The sequence below is a fragment of the Brachycentrus maculatus genome, unplaced genomic scaffold (genome assembly GCF_059751285.1).
Source record: "Brachycentrus maculatus isolate JH-2025_06_01 unplaced genomic scaffold, ASM5975128v1 h1tg000362l, whole genome shotgun sequence".
NCBI lineage: Eukaryota > Metazoa > Arthropoda > Insecta > Trichoptera > Brachycentridae > Brachycentrus > Brachycentrus maculatus.
The window spans coordinates 378,894-403,725 of NW_028281111.1; the positions used below are offsets into that span (position 1 = coordinate 378,894).

Consider the following 24,832-nt stretch of genomic DNA (forward strand, 5'->3'; position numbering starts at 1 on the left):
CAGCGACAGGTTCTACTCTCGGGAGAACCAGCAAAACCAGACCGCCTTCCTGCGCATGAACTCTCGAGGCGGCCGAGCGCAGGCCGCGCCCTTCTACGCCAACCAGCCCGAGGAGATGCTCTACCACCTGGCCGAGAACTCCGCCAACTGGCAGTTCCCCAAGATCATCGTGGGATACCAGCCCGTGCGGCCCCTGGACGGGCTCATGCAGCCGGCCATGATCTACCGAGCCGACAACGTGGTCTACCAACTGAGAAACGAGGACTTCACCAAACCTAGCGCTTCCCAGGTGTGCACGGACGCACAGATCGAAGGTCGCCGCGATGCGGAGAACAAAGTTACCAGCTCCAAGCCCGGTGAAGCCAACGGCGAACAGGAATCGGCTCTCTCCGAAGGCAACGGCGAACAGTGCGAGGAAGATCGAGTCAAAGTGTTGGTTGTGAAAACTGTCGCGTCGCAGACGAATATAACGCTCCACTCGCCCGATTCTCTTAGTGTCAAAAAATCTTACGATAATAATTCTGCCAAAGTTGTTTTAAACGGTGAATCAAACGACGCCTCGTCGCAATCGTCTAAATCTGAAACTGTCATTTAATAAACAGTCGCACGATGAACTGTACTTTGGAAATTGCTCCGTTCTTTGTTGTAGTTACGAAGATATACTATTCGTCGTATCTGTTAATCCCGTAGATTGGTCTCAGCAACAACTATATTTAAGCGAAACTTTGAACTTTTAGCTTTTTAATTGTACACTTTAATTTTGAAATTTTGTTTTGAAATGTATTTTTGACAGGCCCTTTTCATTTTTTTTCCTCGGTAATTATTTTTTTATGTTTACATTTTATAAAAAGTCATTACAAATAATATTCGGTAATTTTTAATATTTTTTTTTAATATTAATATATTTAATAAAACCATTATTTTTGTACCTAGTATTTTTTTATAATGCTAACAGAAAAAAGAAAAGAAAAAAATTGTTTTTGCTCAATTCCATTCCTTTCAAATTCGACAGTTCACTATAAGACTGTTTACTTCTAACTTAAAAGTATTGTAATATAATACAAACATTAATTTTTAGTTCTTACTTTACTTATCTCAAATAACAACAAATTTATTTTTACCATTTATGTAACAAAATAAGGACAATATAAAATTATTATTATAATTATTACTGAATAGTATACAAAAAAAATTCTCAATACTTATTTTGAACTATTCTTATAAATATTCTAGCGTTTATAAATTTGGGCAGGTTATAATTTTTTTGTTCCTTTATAAGTAATCAAACTTTTCTTCCGTCAAAAAGACTAAACAATATTTTTTTATATACTACTTGGTGAAAATAACATTTAAGTGTACTTTTTGTATTTTATTTAAATGGTAATTACTTTGTATAGGTTAGTTTTTAGTTCCGACGAGCTAACATTGTCCACTACAAAGACTGCTGTGGAATTTGAATTATGTGATTTATTTTACTGATCTGTAATCGGGTGCTTTTATTCTTTACACTATTTTATTTTTCACTATTCAAATTTGGAAAATTTTACTTTGGGCAGTATGTATATTACTTTGGTGAATTTTGATGTCATTGGTTCTACAATATCTGCATACATGTATACTTGACGCTTTATTTACCAATGATTATTTTAAAGACTTACCTTAAAAATTTGTACTAATAACAAAAAAATTCACATTTTAACATAAACATTGATAATCTCTCTACCAATTGTTAGCTGTTAGGCTTTTCACTGCCAACCATAAATGACCAACACCGATTAGTCAGTCTTTGGTTGTCAATGTGTTAAAAGGGTTTGATTTTGATTGATTTTCATACAATATTTTGATAAATTTAAAAAATAATTAATAATACACGCATAACATTTTTGTATGATTTACTGTACACATGGCCACATTCCAATTATAAGCATGTAGAACAAAAAATACCTGTAATTTATATTGGTTAAGAGGATATTATCACTTGGTATTCTGAATATAAAGGATGTTTTTATAATTTGAAAAATAATAAATTATTTATTTTGCAAAAAAATTATATTGAAACAAAATATTTCAATAATTTGACAATGCATTGAATTATTGTGTGTGCATAATATTGTTAAAAATGCATCATTTCATATCGCAGTGGATGTTAGATAACCATAGTGTGAGAAATTTATTTTTGAACATAAAATGACGTTGCTCTATCGTTAATATCTCCTACATTTCTTTAGTTATTTTCAAATTATTTTATTTACTAATAAAAAATCGGCAACAATACTCTATTTTCTATATAGTTTTTAATATGAAATTCACACTTATTTAAAAAATATATAAACATATTATGTACCACAGACAATTAAACATCAAAATATTACCAATGTGGCCAAAATCATTATGCCACATTTGTCAAATTTAGAATGTAGGAGGTATTGTAGTATCAATGACAAGTATAATGTAAGTTCTCCCAAATATTTTACATATTTTAAGCAGCACTTAAGATAGGAATATTTTCTTCCATTATGCAGTTGTCGGTACTTTTTACTGTCATGCATGAATCCCGGGTTCGAAGCCTGCTCAGTCAATATTATAATGTGTGTTTTCATCTGAATCGTAAGACTGATTGTCTACCCTTGGTGTTAATGTTGATCGAGATAATGCTGCATCGATCCAATGTAATTCATTACAATAGAAATGTATAACAAATTAATTTCCAAATTTGTCTAATGGAAAAGAGTATTATTTTATTTTTCATACGTTCCTTTGAAATAAAAGCATACTGATTATATTATTGATATATTTGTATGTATATAAAGTATTATGTAATAAATTTGATGTATTTGAATACTATTTTGGCTCTCCCAGAAGCATGATAATAGTAGTGTGTATTATTTGTCAGTAGTAAAGTTTGAACCATCGCTCGGAGTTTTCCATGGTGTTTAGTTATATGTTTCTTTATTTATAATACTACAAAGAGGGGCAAAGTGTTGAGATATGCGAGTGTATGGCAATATACGAGTGTAAATGCAGTGAAGTGCGCGGGGATCAGATATACATACGCCCATTGGAATACGGACTTGAACTCGATAAGGAGCAATGTAAAGAGTATTTTAGTTCGTACTGAATGTTACAATAAATATAAATCTGCCATTTATTTTTAAGAGACAATGAGGCAATCTCTACCCAAAGTGATATGAGAAGGAAATAGCCACTTAAGAATTATTGGAAAAAATATCATTTACGACAGTATATATTTCTTATAAATGTATCTCATACCAAAATATATACATAATAGGGTAAACATTAATGCGAAGAAGTCGTTTATAAACAAGTATTTTAATTATGTATATTTTAATTAATATTAATAAAGTGTACTGGATTGTATAAAATTAAACAATATTTGAGAATTCTCATCGGCAATATGCAAAAAGGATTGTATCCTTGGTAGGTTACGATTCAGCATTCTGAAGTTTTAATAAATATTTAGGAAATAAATATATTTTAACACCGTTATGTGCTGTGTTACGTACCGAGAGATTTCTTCCTATATTTATTGACTGGCCATTCATTCGGGTCTTCAAACCGTTTATTCTACGAAATTTCGCCACCGCCGAATGTAACAAACTTGTGTAAATATGAAATGAATGTTTTTATATCACACTATATGTATCATAGTATATCCTTAGATCCTTTATTATCTATAAATAGGAGCAACCACAGAAAATATTACCATCGAGCCCAAATCTCGAATGCTTCCGACAATAAGAGTTTTCTTGCCGATATTATTAAGTCCAGTCTAGTTTGCAATAATTACCGGTACTGTAAGTGCTTCATTCAAACATGTACATATGTAATTTCAATTCCCAACTTTAGATGAACAAATTATGACATCCATTAGATATTTAACATACTTATTGGCTTGTAAGAGAATTGTGTAATATTTGTTAAACAAGTAAAAGTTTTTTTTTCCGATGCTCTTGTCAGCGAACATCCTCAGTTCTTTCTTTTCAAATACTTGAGTATGATTGTTTGATCATCTGGTGGTTGAACGTCCATCCTGTTTAGTAATTCCCGTTGGGAAAGTTAGTATTCGGCGAGTAGTGAAACTGTGATGTGCGGCATCCTTGGTAATATTTTTTACATAAATTCGACCAATCGGTGTTATATGGACTACAAAAGAGAACTTCCATCCTGAAAATTCATTGTTCCCATTACCACACTAAATCATTTTATTTGTAATAAATATATTAAAAATTATGTGAATATTTTAACTATAACAAATTGAATGTTGAGAAAAAAAGTGATTTCAAGTGTAAAAAATCAAAATAAATTTTACATTTAAATGAATACTTTGTTTTATTTTTAGGTTCAAATTATATTTATAATTATATGTTTCGATGGCTCTGATGCAAAATTGCCGAATCTTAAGGTGTCTGTTTATTCCTATCATATCTTACTGTTCTCCTTACCAAGAGAATAACTATTTCCAAAAGTAAAATAATGGCAAAATAAAAACAAGTGTAAGTAGTTATGCAAAACGGGTTGTGGTCCCGTAACTGGTGTCGCGGACTGCGGCTGAGTTTTTCTCTTCTTCTAACCCTTATCCCCACCCAATGGTGCATAGGGCACTTCATCATATAGAAGCAGTGTTATCTTGATCGTTAAATACACAAAGGAAAGGTGATCAACCTTTCGCTTCAAGTACCAGTTCAGGGTCATATGAAATAAATATTAGAATGAAAAATCACTAATGTTTATTTTAACCCTCTTGAGAATCGACCTTTCTCTCTACCCCAACTTAATTTCTATTTTCATAAAAAAAACATGAAATTGAAATATTTGCGAATATAACGAGAACGCAAATATTTCTTTAAAAAAAGTAACGCCAGTAACAGTATACTCAAGTAGTTTTATTTTTTAAGGCAAAAGTTGCAACTGAATGATATGAAAGGTGTTTTTTGTTATTGTTGAGAGTTTGATGGATGATACTAATGAAATCAAAGTAAGTTTGAAGGTATTATTTCTTCCACATGCTGCGAAATAATAGGCAGTTGTTTTTATGTATATTTTTTTATTACAAGTAAAGAGTTCGCTATTGAATAAAACAGTTATAAAATAAAGTTTTAATCTTGTATTTCTTAATTTAATTAAATAAATAAAAATTTCATGGTGTCTTAATTAAAAAAAAATTACACAAACTGATAATTGCGAGATGGCTATAATTCTTCACAAACCTGTATATAATATAACCAAAGCAGATAAAAACATTGGCAAAACATATTGTTATGTGGTTGATACTTTTTATTCCATCAAATTGATATTGTTTCAATAAATAAATACTTGAACATTAGTTTTCTGGTTAAATTCAAATTCTATAAACTAATCGCCCACTCCTTTCAAGAACGTCATAAATCAAAAAACTTGATTTTTCAGGAGAACGTTTTTAAAGTTTAAAAATATAATACAATTTATTAAAAATAAATATCAAGCCATTTATTGAAGTTTTTACTGTGCAACAGACCTTTTTAAGTAAAGTCTAAAGGTTTTTTCTCCATTTGAAAAATATTAAGTATATTTAAAAAAAATAATTAAACAATACGTTTTCTTCAAAATGCAAAAACAGCACATTCTGCCCTGTAGCGGGTAATTATTAAGTTAAAAATATGCCGCTTTTGCTGGGATATAGTACATTTTCAGGGCATTCCGAAAACATGCACAACTGAAAATTGACGATTTTTGATTTATGACGTTCTTGAAAGAAGTGAGCGAATTGTTAACTTGCTTTGTTCACTACAGCATCCAATCACATAAATAAAAGATTTTAAAAATTAATAAATGCTTGCGGGAACTTTTTTTTTAAATTCGGTGTTTTAATATCAATTCCTAAGGTTTTAGCCATGAGTGACATGTATTTCTATCAATATACATGTGTTTCTAGTTGTAATAAAAAAAACCTAACCTCTGCCGAATTGGTGTTTTTAAATATGGTTTATATGCTAAAAGCGTGTACAAAAAAACCATTCATTAGTTTGTATTTCGTAACTACTGTTTTGTACTAACAAATAAGAGAATAATTGATATAAAGATATTTTTTAAATATATATATTATACTTGTATATAAACCAGATATAAAAGGTTTATGCAATAATTACATCTAAAGGTATAAAAACGGACAGTAATACCTACACATTTTTTTTTATGGAGTACATACGAATCATACTACAAATGATTTTAAAAAAAGCAAGCACGTTTTTTGACCATCAAGACAGCTGTTTGCAATCATTGTGATCCATTTTGCAAAAACAAACACACAAATTATAAGTATTTACCTTTATTTAGTATATTAACGATATACATTAAACTCTGAATTAATACAAAGACTGGGAAAACCTGTTTCCAGTTACATCTTCAGACAATGGTGCTTCTTGCGACATGAACTCCCAACTACCCTTTCATCTCCTTTCGGATAATCCAGGAAGGCTTGGCCATCCCGGAGTATTTTAATGCCCATTTTTCCACAAGTGCATACCAGTTTCTTATTTTTCCTTTTTTTCCCATCTGACCACATTTGTACAGCCTATTTTCAGTACATGTTAATTTTATAGACAGTATTTGTATGCACAAGCACTGCGGAAAATAATTCATGTATTTTTAATAATGGGGCGTTTTAAACAACAAGTTGCTGAATAATCAGTGATCTGTAGGCTGGAAATTGCGATCATGCCGCATTCATCAAATCATTCAAGAGTTTACTTTTCCTAAAATTATGTTCGGATACCACTTAATACTAGATATATATAAAACTTGGTGTCTTTCTAAACTAATGTAACAATATTACATTCAAAATAAATTCAGCCACTCACAAAATCTTAAATGAATATCCGTTAATTTAGTATGTGATCTCTTAGTAAATTGACATCATTAATAATAAATAAAAGCGAATCATAACATATCTAACCAAAAATAAAACAACATTTATTTAACACTACATATTGAATTTCTTCATTTATCAGCCTCTGGTTTGTGAAATACTAGGAATTCTAATAAATTTTAAATATCTCTAATAATTATCTTCTAATTTCATCATTTTGGAATTATGGAAAATAATTGTACTTCTTCCTACAGGCAATCAATATGTACCTTCACACATAGGAAATAATAATTGAAAAGAACAAGAAATGCATTTGCAGAAAGCATAAGTAGTTCATATCTTCAACATTGATAAATTAGTTATTGTGTTAAAACCGGAATGATTTATATAAAACTATTTTAAAAAGTTGAATTAGTACATTCACAGAAAATATGTGAATTTAGGTGTGTGTCATAGCCTGCTCTTGTTTATACACAGCGTGATAAGCGTTTCTAATCAGGGCGTATGGGAAACATGACTCCAACAAGTCCATAGTTAAGAATGGAGACTCTTGAACTATTAAATCCAAAAGTAAATATACAGATTCCCTATTTTTAATAGCTTCCTTGTCCGCTTCCTGACCGAGCCGCAATAGAGATGAAGATGTCAATGCCAAGAATTCTTTCATCCTGTCTTCGATATCCCCTTGTCCGCATATCGTGAAGAGAGCACCGAAAATGTTATTGATGGCCAAAGCCATGCAATGAATATTATTAGCGTGGCCTTCGAGAGACGCTTTATAGAAGGAACTCTCATTTCTGGCCAGTTTGGGAATCGAGACGGCGACAAAGACCATCAGAAGGCAAACTAGAAGATGCTCCTCTTCGTCCGACGCGGCCTTGTGCTGCCTCAGGGCGGAGGCCAGAGTGGGGTCTACTTTGCAGGGGAGTCCGGCGGCCGAAGACATCTCGGAGATCACTCTCATGGGATCCCCACTGGGGAGATGATGCTGGAAGTCCTTGATGGAGCTTATCAGGAACGGGATCCTCTGCTCCAACACATCCAGGAGGGCTTCTTGAGCCACTTGTCGGAAGCTCAGAATCACTCCGACAATGGTCATTCTCTGCAAAACATTATCCACAAATTGGAGTCTCTTGAACTGCTCCTTCATTATTTCCGGTTTGTCAAAGTTAGTTCGAAGCATTTGCAAAACTTCTTTGTTGCCATCGACGAGCTTTTTCAATTCTTGAACTTGGCTCGATATGTGCCACATGAGAGTTTCATTCAGCAACTTCATTCCGTAAGGCCCAATCAGCTCGGCTAATGCTCTCAGCTCGTTGAGGTCAGAAAACTCTTCAGCGTTGAATGGAATAGTGCCTTCAGCTGTTAGACTGACAAACGCTTTCTGGTTCATAGAGAAACAAATATTTCCCGCACTCACTCGTCGGAGCAATATTTCAGAATACCACTGGGTATACAATGAAGCGATGGTTTTTTCACCGTGGCTATCGACACTCTGGGTTTGTTGTAGCAACGCGTTGTTGAACACTCTCGTTATATCGATGTGAACATAGTTCTCTACGGTCTGCAAGACGTTCATGTATGTTCTGACACTCACTAGCAATTCAGTGGGTTTGGCAATTTCGCTGGTTTCTTGACTAAACATTACCATACCGACAAGCGCCTTAGAAAATCTGGATTCCAAGTGTTGGTGCAAATATTCTCTGGGAGCGAATGTGTACTCCCACACGTTTACTGTTGTGCAGTAATTGATGGCGAAACACAACTCGGTTAAGGCCATATGGAGCTTATCCATGGTCGTTAATTCTTCTCGAGTTTTTCTATAACTCTCGGATCCCGGTTTCACCACTTCTGTAGCATTTTTCTTGTTTTTGTCTTTCTTTTTTCTATTGACAAGTTGCGCAATAGTTTGCGCACAATGTTTAGGAAGTAATTTATCGCTCAAAGTGCATTGTTCATCGCAAATAGTAGTGATTATATTTTTGGCTTCTTTGGCCATCTCTTCTAGAAACATGTTGACGACAGACAGACTACGTTCCTGAATGTGGTGCCTTTCCTCGGGACACAATTCGTGTGTGCAATTTTGAAAATGACTGCAAATTAAAGGAAAAGCTATAATGTATCTATTCTGCGCGGGAAATTCTAGGCACATGTGGAATTGATCTTCGAATATTTTGCTATAGAAACAGAAAATTGAGAGGTCCGAAGTTTCCACCATTATTTCATCCAAATTATCTACCATTTTTGTGTGATATACCATTTTGTCAATTAATTGCGCCATTTCACGATTATCTACAATAGACAAAGGAGTTTTCGCAATCGAGGTATAGGCTTGTAATCTGAACCAATCTAATCGGAAAGCTCGAAAATCAAACATTTCATTAGCTTCGACCTGTTTTACATTAAGGCTGGCCGCAGTGTTGCACAGATAGGAGAGAATCACACTCTCATCTTCCGGACAAACTTGCATATTTTGTATGAGAATATTCAAGGCGATGGCGTCGTATCCGGCCAGGTACTGGATATAGTATCTCTGCATGACCTGACTGTACTTGCGGACGAGAGCGCGGAGCTCTTCCATATGGAACAGTAATTCCGGCAGCTGTCTATCGACCAGATCCTCCGCGGACTTTCCTTTGGCTTTCTGGAGGGGAGGGTTGTCATTGTGTCTCAGTAGCCAGAACACTTCGTCTCGGGAGTAACTCAGCCCGATGAATATCAGCAGAGCTTTAGGTCCCAAGAGCCCCGGTTGGTCGGTGAGCATGAGACCGAGTTCTTTCAGCGCCGTTCTCAAGAACTTCCTTCGTTCTCTGTGTTTATAGCCGGCCTTCTGCACGGCGTGATTGTAGCAATCCTTCACTTCCGAAATGCGCTTTCCGTAACCCTTCATACCGTCGAAAAAACCTTGAATATAGGAGTGAATATAGATGACTTCATCTCGGAACAGGGCCACCACCCAACACGAGTCCAGGGCGCCCACCCACATCTTGTTAGCCTGTTCGTTCTGAAGCATCTGGTGACATATCATGAACCCGAATATTATCCACCTCTCCATAGACTCCAGAGACAGATATTCGCAGGACATAGTGTTTGTTTCTGCGGCTTTCAGTATCTGCGACGGGTTGCCGACCAGACTGAGTTTCTGTTCGGAGCGCCAGTGGTCGGCGGTGAGGTTCCGCGCCGGAAACACGTGCCACAGCGACATCAGGGCGTTAACGAGCAGCTTATGGTGAGGGATAAACTCCTCGGAGAGCTTCTTTAGCGGAACATCATAGTCCATAATGAGTTGGCCAAGGCGCGGAAAGCTGGAATCGCTCTGGTTGTGGACCATTTCGTGAGCGGCGTTAAAGAGACCCAAGACCGGTTTTCTGTCTTCCACTCTCGACAACAGTATCATCAGTGACACGTAAGTTGTTACTAAGTCTAAATAATTTTTAGTCAGCTCAAAATTCAGCGTCAAATCCAAATGCATTTGGCAAGAATCCATCACGTTTAATAAATCGCACACATTATCTTTGAAATCCAATAAATCGACGAATGTATAATAGTACAAGGAAAGAGATTTTATTATCTCGTTTTTGAGATTAGTTATAGCTTGAAGGCCTTTTATGTCAATATTCGGAAACCTCCTGACGATAAACTTTATAGATGATTCTAAAATCTTGTCGGATAAAAATCCGGGTTTGGATTTGGCGTCGCCGCAAGCTTTTTTGATGTTATAAATCCGAGTTAACATGCCGATGCCGCGGTCATTTAGGATGACCAATTTTTCGGCCAGCTTCTGCTGTGTCGGATTGATTGAACGAGCCATTATATTATCCTCGTATTCACTTATCTAAAACAAAAACATTGGTTATTAGAATAATACCGGATATTAACGTAATGAGAGGATGTAAATTTAGTTGCCCCACAAAACTAATCAGGCATATAAAAAGGCAGAGCCAGCTTACCTCAAAATTAATGATAAATTACAAGTACAAAGGATTAAAATACGCCTCCAACATATCAGAATGATGTTTTTCAACCTTTTTCACAAAATTATCGAAGCCGAATTCTATAAAATTTAATGTACAAAAGGGAGTGTCAACACTTCGTGAATTTCACAGTGACTATAGACAATATGCCAAAGCAAACGAATAAACAGATGTCAAATTTTTAAAGTAGGTTCCTATGGTACTTACACAAAAACTTTATCTTGCTCAATACTGGGGGAAACTATTTCGGGGTGCCAAGTTGATAACAACGTTTGGTGGCGAACTTCTAAAAAATAAGTAGTTCCACATATTTAACCGAAATTAAATAAAATAGGAGTTTTGCATAATATCCCTGTATTTTTAAAACTTATTTACGCGATGCTTTATTCATTGGTTTTGAACACAATGTCTATACGATGTGCTACTTTCTAGCACATAACGATTTCTGAATATATTATTTTCCTGCCAAACATTCCTTGTTGTTCAAAAAATATGCAAACCACAAGCATGTTTTACACGTCAAAATTAGATTTGATGGCGACTTTTATTACTTTTGAAATAAATAAATAATGCTTTTTAACTTTATTCTTATAAATAATCTTGGTAGATAAAATATCAATTAATGCTCTTAATCATTTCTAATGTAAGCACCCATGAAAATATGGCCAATATCAGGAGTGGAATTTATCTGATGCAACATAAGGCATTACCCATTTACTCAATTATTGAGTTTCGATCAAAATATACGGAAGCTGAATTTTTACATACATGTATAAATATATTCAAATGGCACAAGGCCGTTTCAAAATAGCGAAGAGGCAGCATGCGCCCGTTCTTGCCCGTTCCCTACCATATCAAGATGAATGGGCTTCTCAATATTGTCTATTGTCTATAAGCTCATAGATAAGTACTGTGACTTAATTTTTTTTTCTTCCGTGACTTTTTCCGTCATCCGTCAATTGTGCGTTGATGTTTGGGATTTCGGTGCGGTCCCGGTTATCAATATTTTATTGCCGAAAATAGCATAAAACTACGAAAATGCCTCGAATTATGATAAAAGGGGGCGTGTGGCGTAACACAGAGGTATACATATCTACATTAACTTTTTACCTTTCTTCTGTGTTATCATTTTGCTCAAGTATAACCTGTGTTTTAGGATGAAATTCTGAAAGCGGCGGTAATGAAATATGGAAAAAATCAATGGTCCAGAATTGCCTCGCTGATTCATCGCAAATCTGCCAAGCAGTGTAAAGCTCGTTGGTACGAGTGGCTCGACCCGAGTATCAAGAAGACGGAATGGTCGAGAGAAGAAGACGAGAAGTTACTTCATCTCGCCAAGCTTATGCCCACTCAGTGGAGAACTATTGCCCCTATCATAGGGAGGACGGCAGCGCAATGTCTCGAGAGATACGAATATCTTTTGTAAGTTTTATAATTTTAGCTGCACATTATTTATTATAGGTGTCTAAACTCAAGATGAAACATTTATCGTTTTTTCACATATGAATGAGATGGTAGTGTGAGCATCTTGCTGTCTTACAACCTGGCATTTGGCTGGCTTAAGTGATCACTTTATACACTATATACATTTTTGCCCGTTATTGAACATCCTTTTGCATTAATTTTTTAAACTTATAAATATGCAACGCTGGTCGATACCTTTCACGTGCTAGTTTTTATTTCATAGATTTGGAAATATGGCTCATTGTGGCGCCATCACTTGAGATATACATCTCATTTGATGGTGCCACAATGACCCATATTTATAACTCTGAAGCGTGATTGGATTTGCCTAATAAATTACTACTCCATAATTAACTATTTGTAATGGTCAGCATGTCCGCCTCCGTAGTGTAATGGTCAGCATGCTCGGCTGCCGTACTGGAGGTCCCCGGTTCGATTCCCAGGGGGGTCAAATATGCAATAGTAGCGATTTTTTCGCTGTAATATTTATTCAATATTACCCTGGACTGGTACCTGAATCGGAGGGCTGATCACCTTTCCTTCATATGTTGACGATTAAGATAAAAACTGCGTTTATATGATGCAGCGCCCTATGCACCATCAAAGGGTTAGAAGAAGAATTAAACGTTTTGAATATTTCAGAGATCAAGCGCAAAAAAAAGAAGAGGGAGATGATATGAATGACGATCCTCGGAAATTAAAACCCGGTGAAATTGATCCTAATCCGGAGACAAAACCAGCTCGCCCCGATCCCAAGGATATGGATGAAGATGGTCAGTTTAAAAAAAATTCATTCACTACGCAATAATGTTGAATTTATACTTATATTTTAATGGCATATTGGATGGTGTTATTAGGAGGAACCCATGAGCATTTGATTGTGATAATACTTTATTAAATTAACACATTGTTGTCAAATAGTTTTTTCATCAACCCCGACCCTAATGGATCATTATCAGACGGGAGGAATATCTAATTTAACATACTCAACCTATAAAGGATTGTATTAGACTCGTTTTGTGTTTATAACAGCCGATATAATTAATATTTTTAATAATTATTTTCTTGTGGAAAATTTGTCTTCGTAAATACGTCGTTTTCGTAAGTTGGTAATGAATGGCGTCACAGAAAGATGGACTTATTTTAATATTGGTAACATTGCTAAATTATTGGCGGCTCTATTTGTTGATGTCTATAGTCCAGCCTCCCACCCCCCCTCCCCTCATATTTGTATTAAACAAATGGTAGTGTAGTGGTTTACAAACAATCCACACTACTACTATTTCAGCTCTTTAAACCATATGATGTCATAAAACATTCGATGACGTACGCACGTTTTTTGTTTTATTCAAATATCTAAAGTTTAGACCTTAATATCTCCCTTAGTTCTCTACAGATTTCAATAAGAATGTTATAGATAGTCTTGTGATTTTTAATATTAATTTATTAGCCAATAAACCAACATCTATTATACTCAGGCAATCTGCCCTCCGACTCTCAGTATACTAATCACAAGTGTCCGCAAACTAAATTTAGATCTGTACAATGTTTTTTGGCATCTCTTGCACTCTACCAAAAGTAAGCAAAAAGAACACTCATAAGCATCTCCCGCTCTCTACCAACAGTGCGTAAAAGATGCCTTTAAGCATTTCCTGCAAACAATGTGTTAAAATATAAAATATCAACAATTAGCGTTTGATGGTGAAATAATAATGCTGAGACTATATTTCTACAGTCAACATTAAAAACTTCAGCGTGTAGACCCTATTTGATGATCGTCAACGGGTTGAAACAGTTGTGAAAACCTCCCATTTCCAGTCATAATATCAGCACTCTGTTTTTCTTAACACATTAGCTTGAATGATGATTTGAATTATTGTTATTTACTTTTAGAACTGGAAATGTTGTCTGAGGCTCGTGCCAGGTTGGCCAATACGCAGGGTAAGAAAGCCAAGCGTAAGGCAAGAGAAAAGCAACTGGAAGAAGCTCGAAGGTTGGCAGCTCTGCAGAAAAGGCGAGAGCTGAGTGCTGCTGGAATTCTAGTTGCTGCCAGGTACCACTTATATTATTTTCATATATGAATCAAGAAGCATTCCAGAAATCAACCCCAACCCTAAAAAAAATTACAAAAGTGACTTTGCTTCTGTCAAGCCCTGCTCCAAGTACGACATACTTGGAACAGGGGTCACAAGCTGCGCTATAGAAGTGCAGTATGCACAGAGTGCATAAATGGTACATAACCCGTATAACATTTAAACCCTTATATCTTTGTAAATTTTAGCAAGAATAATGCAAATTGTTTTGTTATTCTTTTAATATGAATTTATTTGCTTTAAATGGATGTGACAATATGCAAATTTTGAAAAGCTTAACTTGTTTTGTTTTTTTTTCAAGGCACAAGAAAAAACGAGGTATAGATTACAATGCAGAAATACCATTTGAGAAGCGACCTGCTCTAGGATTTTATGACACGGCTGATGAAGTAATAGATCCCATGGCTCCCGATTTCTCCAAATTGAGGCAGCAGCATCTGGATGGAGAGTTAAAATCTGAAAAGGAAGAAGTATGCTTTTCTTTTGTTCTAATTTTAACATCTAAGAACTTAAAATTGCTTTCTATCGTAAGTCGGGTATCACTAGCCACTGTCATCTTGTTGGCAGATACTTTATTTTAGTCTTCTCATAGTATGACTGAAATATTGTGTTTTCGTGCTCCATAGCACTTCTCATTCTTTCTTTTATTTTTTTTTTAAAACCGAGAAACTCTTACTTAAGAGTCCGCGATACTCACCACGGGACCACAACCCGGCATACACTCGAAGACTTCAATAACTTCAAGACTATCCACCCGAAAGAAAGACTCATGTCTTTAGAGTCATGAATTGTTTTGGTATCTATGATATTCGTATTTCTTATTATGTGATAAATTAATAATTGTTTATTTTGTATTACAGCGCGAACGTAGAAAGGATAAACAAAAGTTGAAACAACGCAAAGAGAATGATATTCCGCAGTCGATGTTGTCAGGCGATGGACCCGCTAAGAAAAGGAGTAAACTCGTTTTACCAGAACCACAAATATCCGATCAGGTAATTACTTTTATCAACATTATGAATGACCGAAAAAATTTATAGTAATCGAAACATACAAATCCAATATAATAATATGGTAAATGTGGAAATTAAAATGTAAAAATCAAGACTTGACAAATATATGGACCATTAAAAAAATCCCATTGACTCTCCAAATTAATGAATTATGTTCAGGTGATGTTGTATATTTTTATCATTGTTTTCAGCTTTTTTCCTTCTGATTCTTATTTGTACCCAATGATTCATAGAGCATTCCATTGATGTAGCCTTTACTTGACGCTAAATTAGATGAAAGTAAGGTTTTCCTGTCAATTACAAAATAAATTTAAATATTTATTGACAATATTTAAAAAATGAATACATAGTAACACATAAATTAACAAGTCAAATTATAAGCTTAAATAAAAAATGAAAATGGCATTTTCTGGCGTTTCTCAAGTATGTGAATATAATCCAGAATTTGGACCTCACATGCAAATGACAGAGTTTCTGCTTAATAAAAAGTTTGGCTCATCCCACCACAGATGTCTCTCGTGTAGTCTATCGAGTTCAAGAGTTGTGTATTGAGTTTAATCAATATATCTAGAAGTTTGTATAGTGTGGTTGTCAATCATGGGTAGAATTGGTGAATGTTACACATGTGTAAAGTAATCACTTTAAACAGCCTATGGCGGTCTTAAGCCTTGAAGTGCCCAGACATATTCTTGTTCTTGTTGAGATGTCAAAAAATAATGTATTAAATATTTATTTTCAGTAAGCCAACTTCCCCACAGCAAAAATCTTACAGCGTTGAACATATGTTTTTATTTTGTATTTTAGGAACTGCAGCAGGTTGTAAAGTTGGGTCGAGCTAGTGAGGTGGCGCGGGAAGTGGCGGGGGAGAGTGGAGGGGATGGGGGAGGAGCTACAGACTCCCTGCTGGCTGACTATGCCATCACCCCCCAGCATGCCACAGCTGCACGCACCCCCGCTCCACAGACAGACAGGTAAGCTCTAAAACAAAGCAGTTATTTTCAAGTTGTGATAGTATTTAGTGAAAATTACCTCATCATCAGTGCACCATATATATACGCATTATTGTCAGGCAGTTTTTTTTCCATCAACATCGACCCTAATTATACTCAGACAGTCTGCCGCCCGACCCTCAGTATACTACTTACTCATAAGTTACCGCAATCCCAATTTTGATCTGTACAAATTTTTTGGAGTCTCTCGCGCTCTACCAAATGTAAGCAAATAGAATGCTTATAAGCGTCTCCCATTCTCTACCAACATTATGTAAAGTACGCTTTTAAGTGTTTCCCGCAAACAATGTGTTAATATCCTCTATTTTTAAATTATTACTTGTTACATATGTGGAAACTAATATAATATGGAAAGTATTATCCACTGGAAAAATCAATGGTGCTTGCATTATGCATGCTTGAATTTTTGCCAGCCACGGAAAACGACAGTGCCAGCAATCAACTTTGAATGGGGGGTGTACTCATTTGTAAATGAAATTGAAATATAGTAAAATCCATCTTATCCATTACCTTTGGGATTCTCCCATTCCTATACCCTATGAGCAGAACGGAAAAAAGGTTAGATTACTGGAAAATACAGAATAATATAGATTTACGGTAAAAAATAAAATAATAATGACTATGTATTATTCACTTAATTAAAAATGTCGCAATAAACTGCACAATAGCTGTTATTGTTATTGAAAAAGAGCAATACATATCGCTCACTCCTTTCAAGAACGTCATAAATCAAAAAACGTGATTTTTCAGGAGAACGTTTTTAAAGTTTAAAAATATAATACAATGTATTAAAAATAAATATCAAGCCACTTATTGAACTTTTAACAGTGCAACAGATCTTTTAAGGTAAAACCTGAAGGTTTTTTCTTCATTTAAAAAATATTTAGTATATTTAAAAAAATAACTTAACAATACATTTCTTCAAAATGCAAAAATAACACTTTCTGCCCTGTAGCAGGTAAATATTAAGTTAAAAATACATATGCCTCTTTTGCTGGAATATAGTAGATTTTCTGGGCATTCCGAAAACATGTACAACTGAAAATTGTCGATTTTTGATTTATGACGTTCTTGAAAGGAGTGAGCGATATAATAATACATTCCTGTAAAAATTTAAGGTAACCTTTAGTTTAAAATTACAAAAAACTCTAGACTTCATTTAACAAGTTTGGCTGAAGCACAGTGGAATCAATCGGAGTGGCGGATCAGCCACAGGTGGGACAAGAGAGCTTCCACTGTAATTTACAACTTTACGCATTTGTTTCAAACATTCATTGTGATGATTTTATAGATGATTTTATAAATTATAGATTTTATGGGTGTATTTTTCTCAAAGTTACACTACTTTCCAGGGTTTTACAAGAAGCGCAGAACATGATGGCGCTGACCCATGTGGATACACCTCTGAAAGGAGGCCTGAACACCCCATTGTACAACCCTGACTTTGGTGGATCTATGCCGCAAAACCAAATTGTTGCCACCCCCAATACGGTGCTGGCTACACCCTTCAGGCAAGTATAATTATAAGACACAAAGAATTCTCGGTCCCAAACCAAATCGAAACCAAAATCAAAATTGGAGCATACAAAAATCAATTTCATCAGAATTTCTCAATGTTTAATATTTATGAATTTTCTATAAAATATTCAACACATTCAATTTGTCACCTTCTATTATTTTTGTCTGCCTCCATAGTGTAGTGGTTAGCACATTTGTCTACCATGCTGGAGGTCCTAGATTCAATTCTCAGGGGGATAAAAATACAGTGTTTTTCGACTCCAATATTTATTTAATATAACCCTGGACCTGATACCTGGTCCAGCGCAAGGCTGATCACCTTGTCTTCATATAATAGATGATCAAATTGACTGAATCAATTTGACACAGTGCCCTACGCACCATAGGTGCAGATAAGGATCAGTAATGAATTTTGTAGTACAAAATTTTGAGTGTGCCCAAATAAAATAAAAAAAGTGAATTTTTTTATTAAATCGAGATTTTGTAGATCAAAGTGCATATCTTTTTTTAGTGATATGAATATAAAATAGAATAAATTAATTTCAGGTCTGTGAGAAGCGAACTGTCTACTCCGGGAAGTTTTGGTACTCCAGGAGCACAGAGTCAAACAGGAGGACCTGTAAGAATTTTATAAAAATCAGCTTTGTGTTTTGTATGTAACTAAAGAATATCTATACAATACCGAAGTATCGTTGTAATGTTTCAGGGATACACTCCCGGCTTAAGGGACAAGCTGAATATAAACCCCGAAGAAAGGCTAGCACTTGGAGACACGCCGCAGCAAGTTAACCACTTCCAGAAACAGGTACGCATAGTAAAATTCCTCTTCAACATATCAATAAAAGTTATGTAAAAGTAATGGTAGCTTGGTATTAATTATTTTTGTATCAATTTTGTGCATGCTGCAACTATGAAAGTCGTTCTTATTTTGGAATTGACAGGCTTTGGATATACATTCAATCAGTTTGTGATTTTTATTCATTATAATAATTGTTTAAAAAAATTGTAAAACGGAATCTGTAAGCTGCAGAAAAAAAAGCGATAAATAGCATTTGATAAAATTTTTGCAATAAAATGAATTATCGTTAATTTAAAATTTGTTATTAACTCACTAAGGACGGGAAAGGTATTTCTACCCATTCGGTCGATGGATGCTTAGGGACGGGAAGGGTATTTTTACATTCTGCGCCAACCTCAATTCATAGTAACAAAGAAGGAATTATTTAATGTTTTTATGAATATTATTTACCGATCTTTGTTAAGGTCTAAACTATATGTACACAATTATCAAATCCCGTCGCCAGCAGTCTGCAGGCATAAAAAAGCACCCGTTCGAAATATGTTAACCTTTTCATGGCCGCAAATAAATTACGCCGCAGTGCTCAACAGGCCAAGTATTTTTTTGAAAAAAAAAAGTTGTCTAAAGATTTTTTTTTTTGTTGTTTTTATTGAATTATAATTTACTTACCAAATATTATATTCCGCATCGATTGTTAGAGTTTTATTCTTGAAGTTAAACCAGTTTCAAATTTTCAGGGTTGTCACACTAAGTCGCACACGCAAGTTTTTATTAAATTTAATATTAACACACAACTATTATTTATCAATGGAATATTTTAAAATAATAAGAAAAACACAAAAAAATTGAGCAAAATAAAAACCCCTGGCGTTCAAAACAATCGATTAAAATAATCAATATTTCAAGTGGTTTGAGTGGTAGCCCTAATGACATCTGTCAACTGTCAGCTGAAAGTGTACCGATAAATCACTTAAAAGTATTTAAAAACTTTATAAAATATTTTGTGACAACTTCAACTGATGGCAATGTATGTTCCGTTTTTGACAGATTGTCAATATGAGTTAAAACTGCGGAGTAATACGTCATCAAAAGTACTGACGAGATATCTCGTCTCTGGCCATACGGGCACTCCGCCATTTGCCGAGATATCTCGTCTCTGGCAACCATCGGGTTAATAAAAGAATGCCAAAATGCATTCTTTGTTAGAAATCAAGATTTGTGATAGTCAATAATATGTTGATTCAAGAAAAAGTTTGTTTTCACTAGCTGAAATAAATTGATTTGTTTGCAGTTTTGGCATATGTATAAATTTATACTTAATGAAGAATGATATTTTTTCATCGAAAATATCATTTTTGATAATTCCTTCACAAATTATGCGCGTTAGATATTCTTAAAATTAAAATTTGTGCATTATTTAATCTCGGTTTTTATTTTTAGATCAAAGCTTCTTTGAGAGCCGGTTTGCAGTCTCTCCCGACACCGAGAAATGACTATGAAATAGTAGTGCCAGACAATGAGTCTAAAGATACACACGATGACAGTCAGACACTCATCTCGGAAGATCAAGCAGATATTGATCTGAAAAGGGAAAAAGAAGTTGAAGCCAAAAGTACGTTCATTTTAGTACCTTTAGTAATAGTAGAAGTTATAATTGTCTTGAAATTTTATCTCTTTTTAAAAATTATCCCGATTCTACCTATAGTAAAAATGCCATAGTAAAATTTGAGGATTTACAGGGCTTACTATTTTTTATTTTCTTTGTACGGTGTCCGAGGTGATGATAATTCACGAAATCTCTCAACATATCATCCAATTTATATTATTATTGACGACTCTTGAACTATAAGTGTATTTAAACAGGAAACAATTCTTTTCAATTTAAAAAATCCATAGCACAATTTTTCTCATTCATTTTAGCACCGAATAGTGTTTTGCAATAGTCAGCCTCTGTTGTAACTAGACGCTTGCTATGGTTTGCTCCTTGTAGCTTAGTTCTTTACACATAGGCATATTAGACTACATACACATCAGCTCCAAGGAGGTCAGGGGTAGAGCAAATCAATCATCCCTTGCATAAGTATATACTACGTGCTCCGATTTATCATAAAATGTTTGGGGTCCATAAAGCACTTACACCAATATGCGCAAACTGATTCGGGCTTGTAAATTTTTATAAAAATAGACTTTTATAAATTTTAATAGGAGCCGCTGCCTTGGCGCTGCGGTCCAAAGTGGTTCAGAGATCCCTCCCTCGACCAGCGGACATAAACACCGGAGTGCTCAGATCCCGGGGCGACACGGGACCCCTCACCGAGCTCCAGAAAGCCGAAGAACTCATCAAGAAGGAGATGATCACAATGTTGCACTATGACTCTTTGCAGAATCCCGTCTCAGGTGATGACCTTATTTTACACAAAACTATGCGTAATAGGATGTTCTTTTTTACCCAGTTTTGCAAAGGCCACTTCATGCATATTAGTGCAGTGTTAACATGATCATTAATAACACGAAAGCAATGAAATTAGTCCTCCGCTTCAGGTACTAAACTAATCCAGATGTGTATGAAAAATCACTTTTTATTTATTTTTACTCTCCTGGGAATTGGAACCTGGAATCTCATGCATAGTAAACAAATGTACTATACACTACACTACGGAGAAGAAATAGAACATATTCAGTTTATTTATTTGAACAATGATAATTGATAATGGAATTTTAATTCCTTACAAAAATTTTAAGCTAGCTTTATGCTAGCTCTCGGGAGGCATGTATACATGGAGTACATTACCTACCCAGCTGAATAGATGAATCCTCGATGGCAATAATGATGACTTCTTCCTAAGTCAAACTACCGCACACCTAACATTTCGCTCACTCCTTTCAATAACGTCATAAATCAAAAATCGTCAATTTTCAGTTGTGCCTGTTTTTGGAATGCCCAGAAAATGTACTATATCCCAGCAAAAGTGGCATATTTTTAACTTAATATTTACCCGCTACAGGGCAGAAAGTGTTGTTTTTGCATTTTGAAGAAAAGGTATTGTTTAATTATTTTTTTAAATATACCTACTTAATATTTTTCAAATGGAGAAAAAACATTCAGGTTTTACCTAAAAAGATCTGTTGCACAATAAAAAGTTCAATAAGTGGCTTGATATTTATCTTTAATACATTATATTATATTTTTAAACTTTAAAAACGTTCTCCTGAAAAATCAAGGTTTTTGATTTATGACGTTCTTGAAAGGACTGAGCGATTTTTCATATGCATATAGCTACTCTCAAAGCTGCCCATATTTCACAGTTGTATAAGAAAATTGTGTATTTGTTTGTCCAGGGAGTGATAAGAAGCGCCAAGCTAGTCAACAAGCCGCGCAGTTAGCTTATCTGGAACAGAACCCTTACGAAGACTTCACATCGGAGCAGTTACGGGAAGCAAACAATTGTCTAGCAAAGGAAATGGAAGTTGTCAAACAAGGAATGGCTCACGGAGAACTCAGTATCGATGCTTATTCACAAGTGTGGGAGGAATGTCTGGCACAGGTATTGAATATTAACATCTCGGTTGTAAATACATATTTAACTCACGACATTTTTGGGTGTCAAAATCTGGGTTTCTCCACATTTAGTTATTATAGGTCAAATAGAGGGTTATTTTTACATTATAGGTCAAATTCTTTCTTTTGTAGTCTCAATTCTGTGGATTGGTCTGCAGCAACAAATGACACCTCCTTCGCCATTCCAGTCTATTATGCGAAACCCTCTTCAGCTCCTCATACGTTGAACTCAAAGTTGAGGTCAAATTATAAGCTGAATTTTTTTTATATCTTGTTTTCAGAGGTTTCCCTGGATGTAAAATAATCCAGCTAGGATCTAGCATACATCTTAGTAAAAGGGTCTCTGCTAAATAAAAGCTTTCTCAAACCAACCGTATATGAACTCAAACGTCATGAGATTTATGATATATGTAGGAGTAAAATTGAGTAGTGTGGTTGTAAATCATGGGTAGAATGGTAAATGTTACACATGCATAAAGTGATCAATCACCTAACTAGCCTGTGACAAGTCATAAGCCCTGTAAATACCCAGACTTCCATATTTTTCTTCATATATCGCTGGTTAAATGCCAAAGGCCCACAACGCTAAGAAAAAAATTAAACTCTATTCCAAAAATGGTATCTAAATCACCAACATTTTCATGTTCAAGACACCCATGATTCTAGTGTTAGAAATGGACATTTCTGACGCTAGAATCGTGGGTGTGTTTCAAATACGAAAATGTTGATGATTTAGATACCATTTTTGGAATAGTTTATTTTTTTTTGCGTTGTGGCCCTTTGGCATTTAACCAGTGGTATGTTGAGATGTCAAAATGTAAATATTTTAATTTTTCCTTGTTAAGCTTTTATTAATCAGCGTAATTCTTTCATTTCAGGTCCTTTTCTTGCCGAGTCAAAATCGGTACACAAGAGCCAACTTGGCAAGCAAGAAAGACAGATTGGAATCTGCAGAAAAAAGACTAGAGCAGAATCGTAATCATATGGCGAAGGAAGCGAAGAAGTGCTCAAAGATGGAAAAGAAATTACGAGTACTGACTGGAGGCTACCAAAGCAGAACACAAACGCTCTTGAAGCAGTTTCAGGAGTTGAACGATCAGATAGAATTGGCTAATCTTGAACTCAGCACATTCAGATTTCTAGCGGAACAAGAAAAAGCAGCTATACCTAGAAGGATAGAGGTAATTATGACTTTTTGATTTAAATTAATTTAATTGTGACTTCTCGATGATATTTCATTTGCCTGCCACTCAACACACTAAGGATGCGAAAGATATTTCTACCCTTTCGGTCGATTGATGCTCATTATTTACTGTCTTTAGTAATCAATCTCTTTGTTAAGGTCTAAACTATATGTATACAATTATCAAATCCTGTCGCCAGTGGTCCGCAAGTGTAAAAAAACACCTGTCTGAAATATGTTAAGTGAGATTAGGAATGTAATTTTTCTTTGATTTGTATGTACATACTTGATTATAATTAATAAACAATAAATTTTCCACATTTCTTTTTAAGACAACTTAACTTTTATTTATTACAAATATAGGATGGTACATGTTATATCCGCCTCCTTAGTGTAATGGTTAGCACATTTAGCAACCATGATGGAGGCCCTGGGTTCGATTCGCAGGGGGGGGGGTAAAAATAATTATTAGTGATTTTTCACTCTAATATTTATTCAATATTACCCCTGAAGCGCAGGATTGATCATCTTGCCTTCATGTAAGTAACAATCAAGATAACACTCTGTCGATATGATGCAGTGCCCTATGCACCGTTGGGTGCGGATAAGGGTCAGAAGAAGAAGAATTGTAATTATAATTACTTCATTTTCACAATTTACAGTAAAAAATGTATAAAGTGTAATTTTTCTATTGTCAGTGGTTTTTTTAATTATTTTTTTTAAACATACGGTCCTTACATACGGTCATTGCAAATGAATGGGTTTCACCATATATGACTTTATTTTCAGTCTCTTACGGAAGATGTGGCAAGACAAACTGAACGAGAAAAACAGTTACAGCGAAGATACGCGGAAGTGCAGGCAGACTTAGAGATTTATAGAAAGTAATACAGGAGTGAAAAAACCTGTTTTTCTTGCTGGAAAATATATTTATAAGCATTGTTGGATTAAGCCATAATTTTAGCTTAAAATGTAATTGAAATAGCTTCGGGCGTGTAGTGAAACTTTATTAACAAGTCACAATGAAAATAATTGAAAAATTAAAAAAATCTACAAAGTAAATACATTTATGTTCACAGGGGTGTTTTTATCCCAATAATGATTATACACATTAAATAAATAAATGAAATTACAGTCAAATAAAAAATAATTACTGAAGTTTCCACTTTCTAAAGCATTTATCTACTACATATGTAATTCATTGAATATTCAATATTTTCCCTAAATGTTATCTTTATCAATGTCATGTGAAATAAACTATGTGTAAAAAAAATAAACATTTATTTTATTTTATTCTTTATTTCTTCTTTATTACAAAAATATACCTAAATTTAAACACGAATTAACAAAACAA

At 34.6% G+C, this 24,832-nt stretch overlaps 2 protein-coding genes across 2 annotated transcripts; one reads left to right on the plus strand and one right to left on the minus strand.

The window, feature by feature from the left end:
* Window positions 1-6,318: 6,318 nt before the first annotated feature.
* Hem (Nck associated protein 1 Hem) lies at window positions 6,319-10,982 on the minus strand. The gene is made up of 2 exons (XM_088269743.1): window positions 10,816-10,982; window positions 6,319-10,700 (listed from the first exon to the last, which is right to left on the minus strand). Exon 2 carries the CDS (start codon window positions 10,674-10,676, stop codon window positions 7,305-7,307), a length of 3,372 nt encoding a protein of 1,123 aa, XP_088125869.1. The 5' UTR covers window positions 10,677-10,700; window positions 10,816-10,982; the 3' UTR covers window positions 6,319-7,304.
* A 794-nt stretch (window positions 10,983-11,776) lies between these two features.
* On the plus strand, window positions 11,777-24,755 carry Cdc5 (cell division cycle protein 21). The gene is made up of 15 exons (XM_088269775.1): window positions 11,777-11,922; window positions 11,996-12,261; window positions 12,946-13,076; window positions 14,197-14,356; window positions 14,698-14,866; window positions 15,257-15,391; window positions 16,214-16,380; window positions 17,772-17,930; window positions 18,484-18,556; window positions 18,644-18,742; window positions 20,177-20,348; window positions 20,942-21,133; window positions 22,076-22,281; window positions 23,174-23,476; window positions 24,268-24,755. Exons 1-15 carry the CDS (start codon window positions 11,878-11,880, stop codon window positions 24,364-24,366), a joined length of 2,376 nt encoding a protein of 791 aa, XP_088125901.1. The 5' UTR covers window positions 11,777-11,877; the 3' UTR covers window positions 24,367-24,755.
* Window positions 24,756-24,832: the final 77 nt, after the last annotated feature.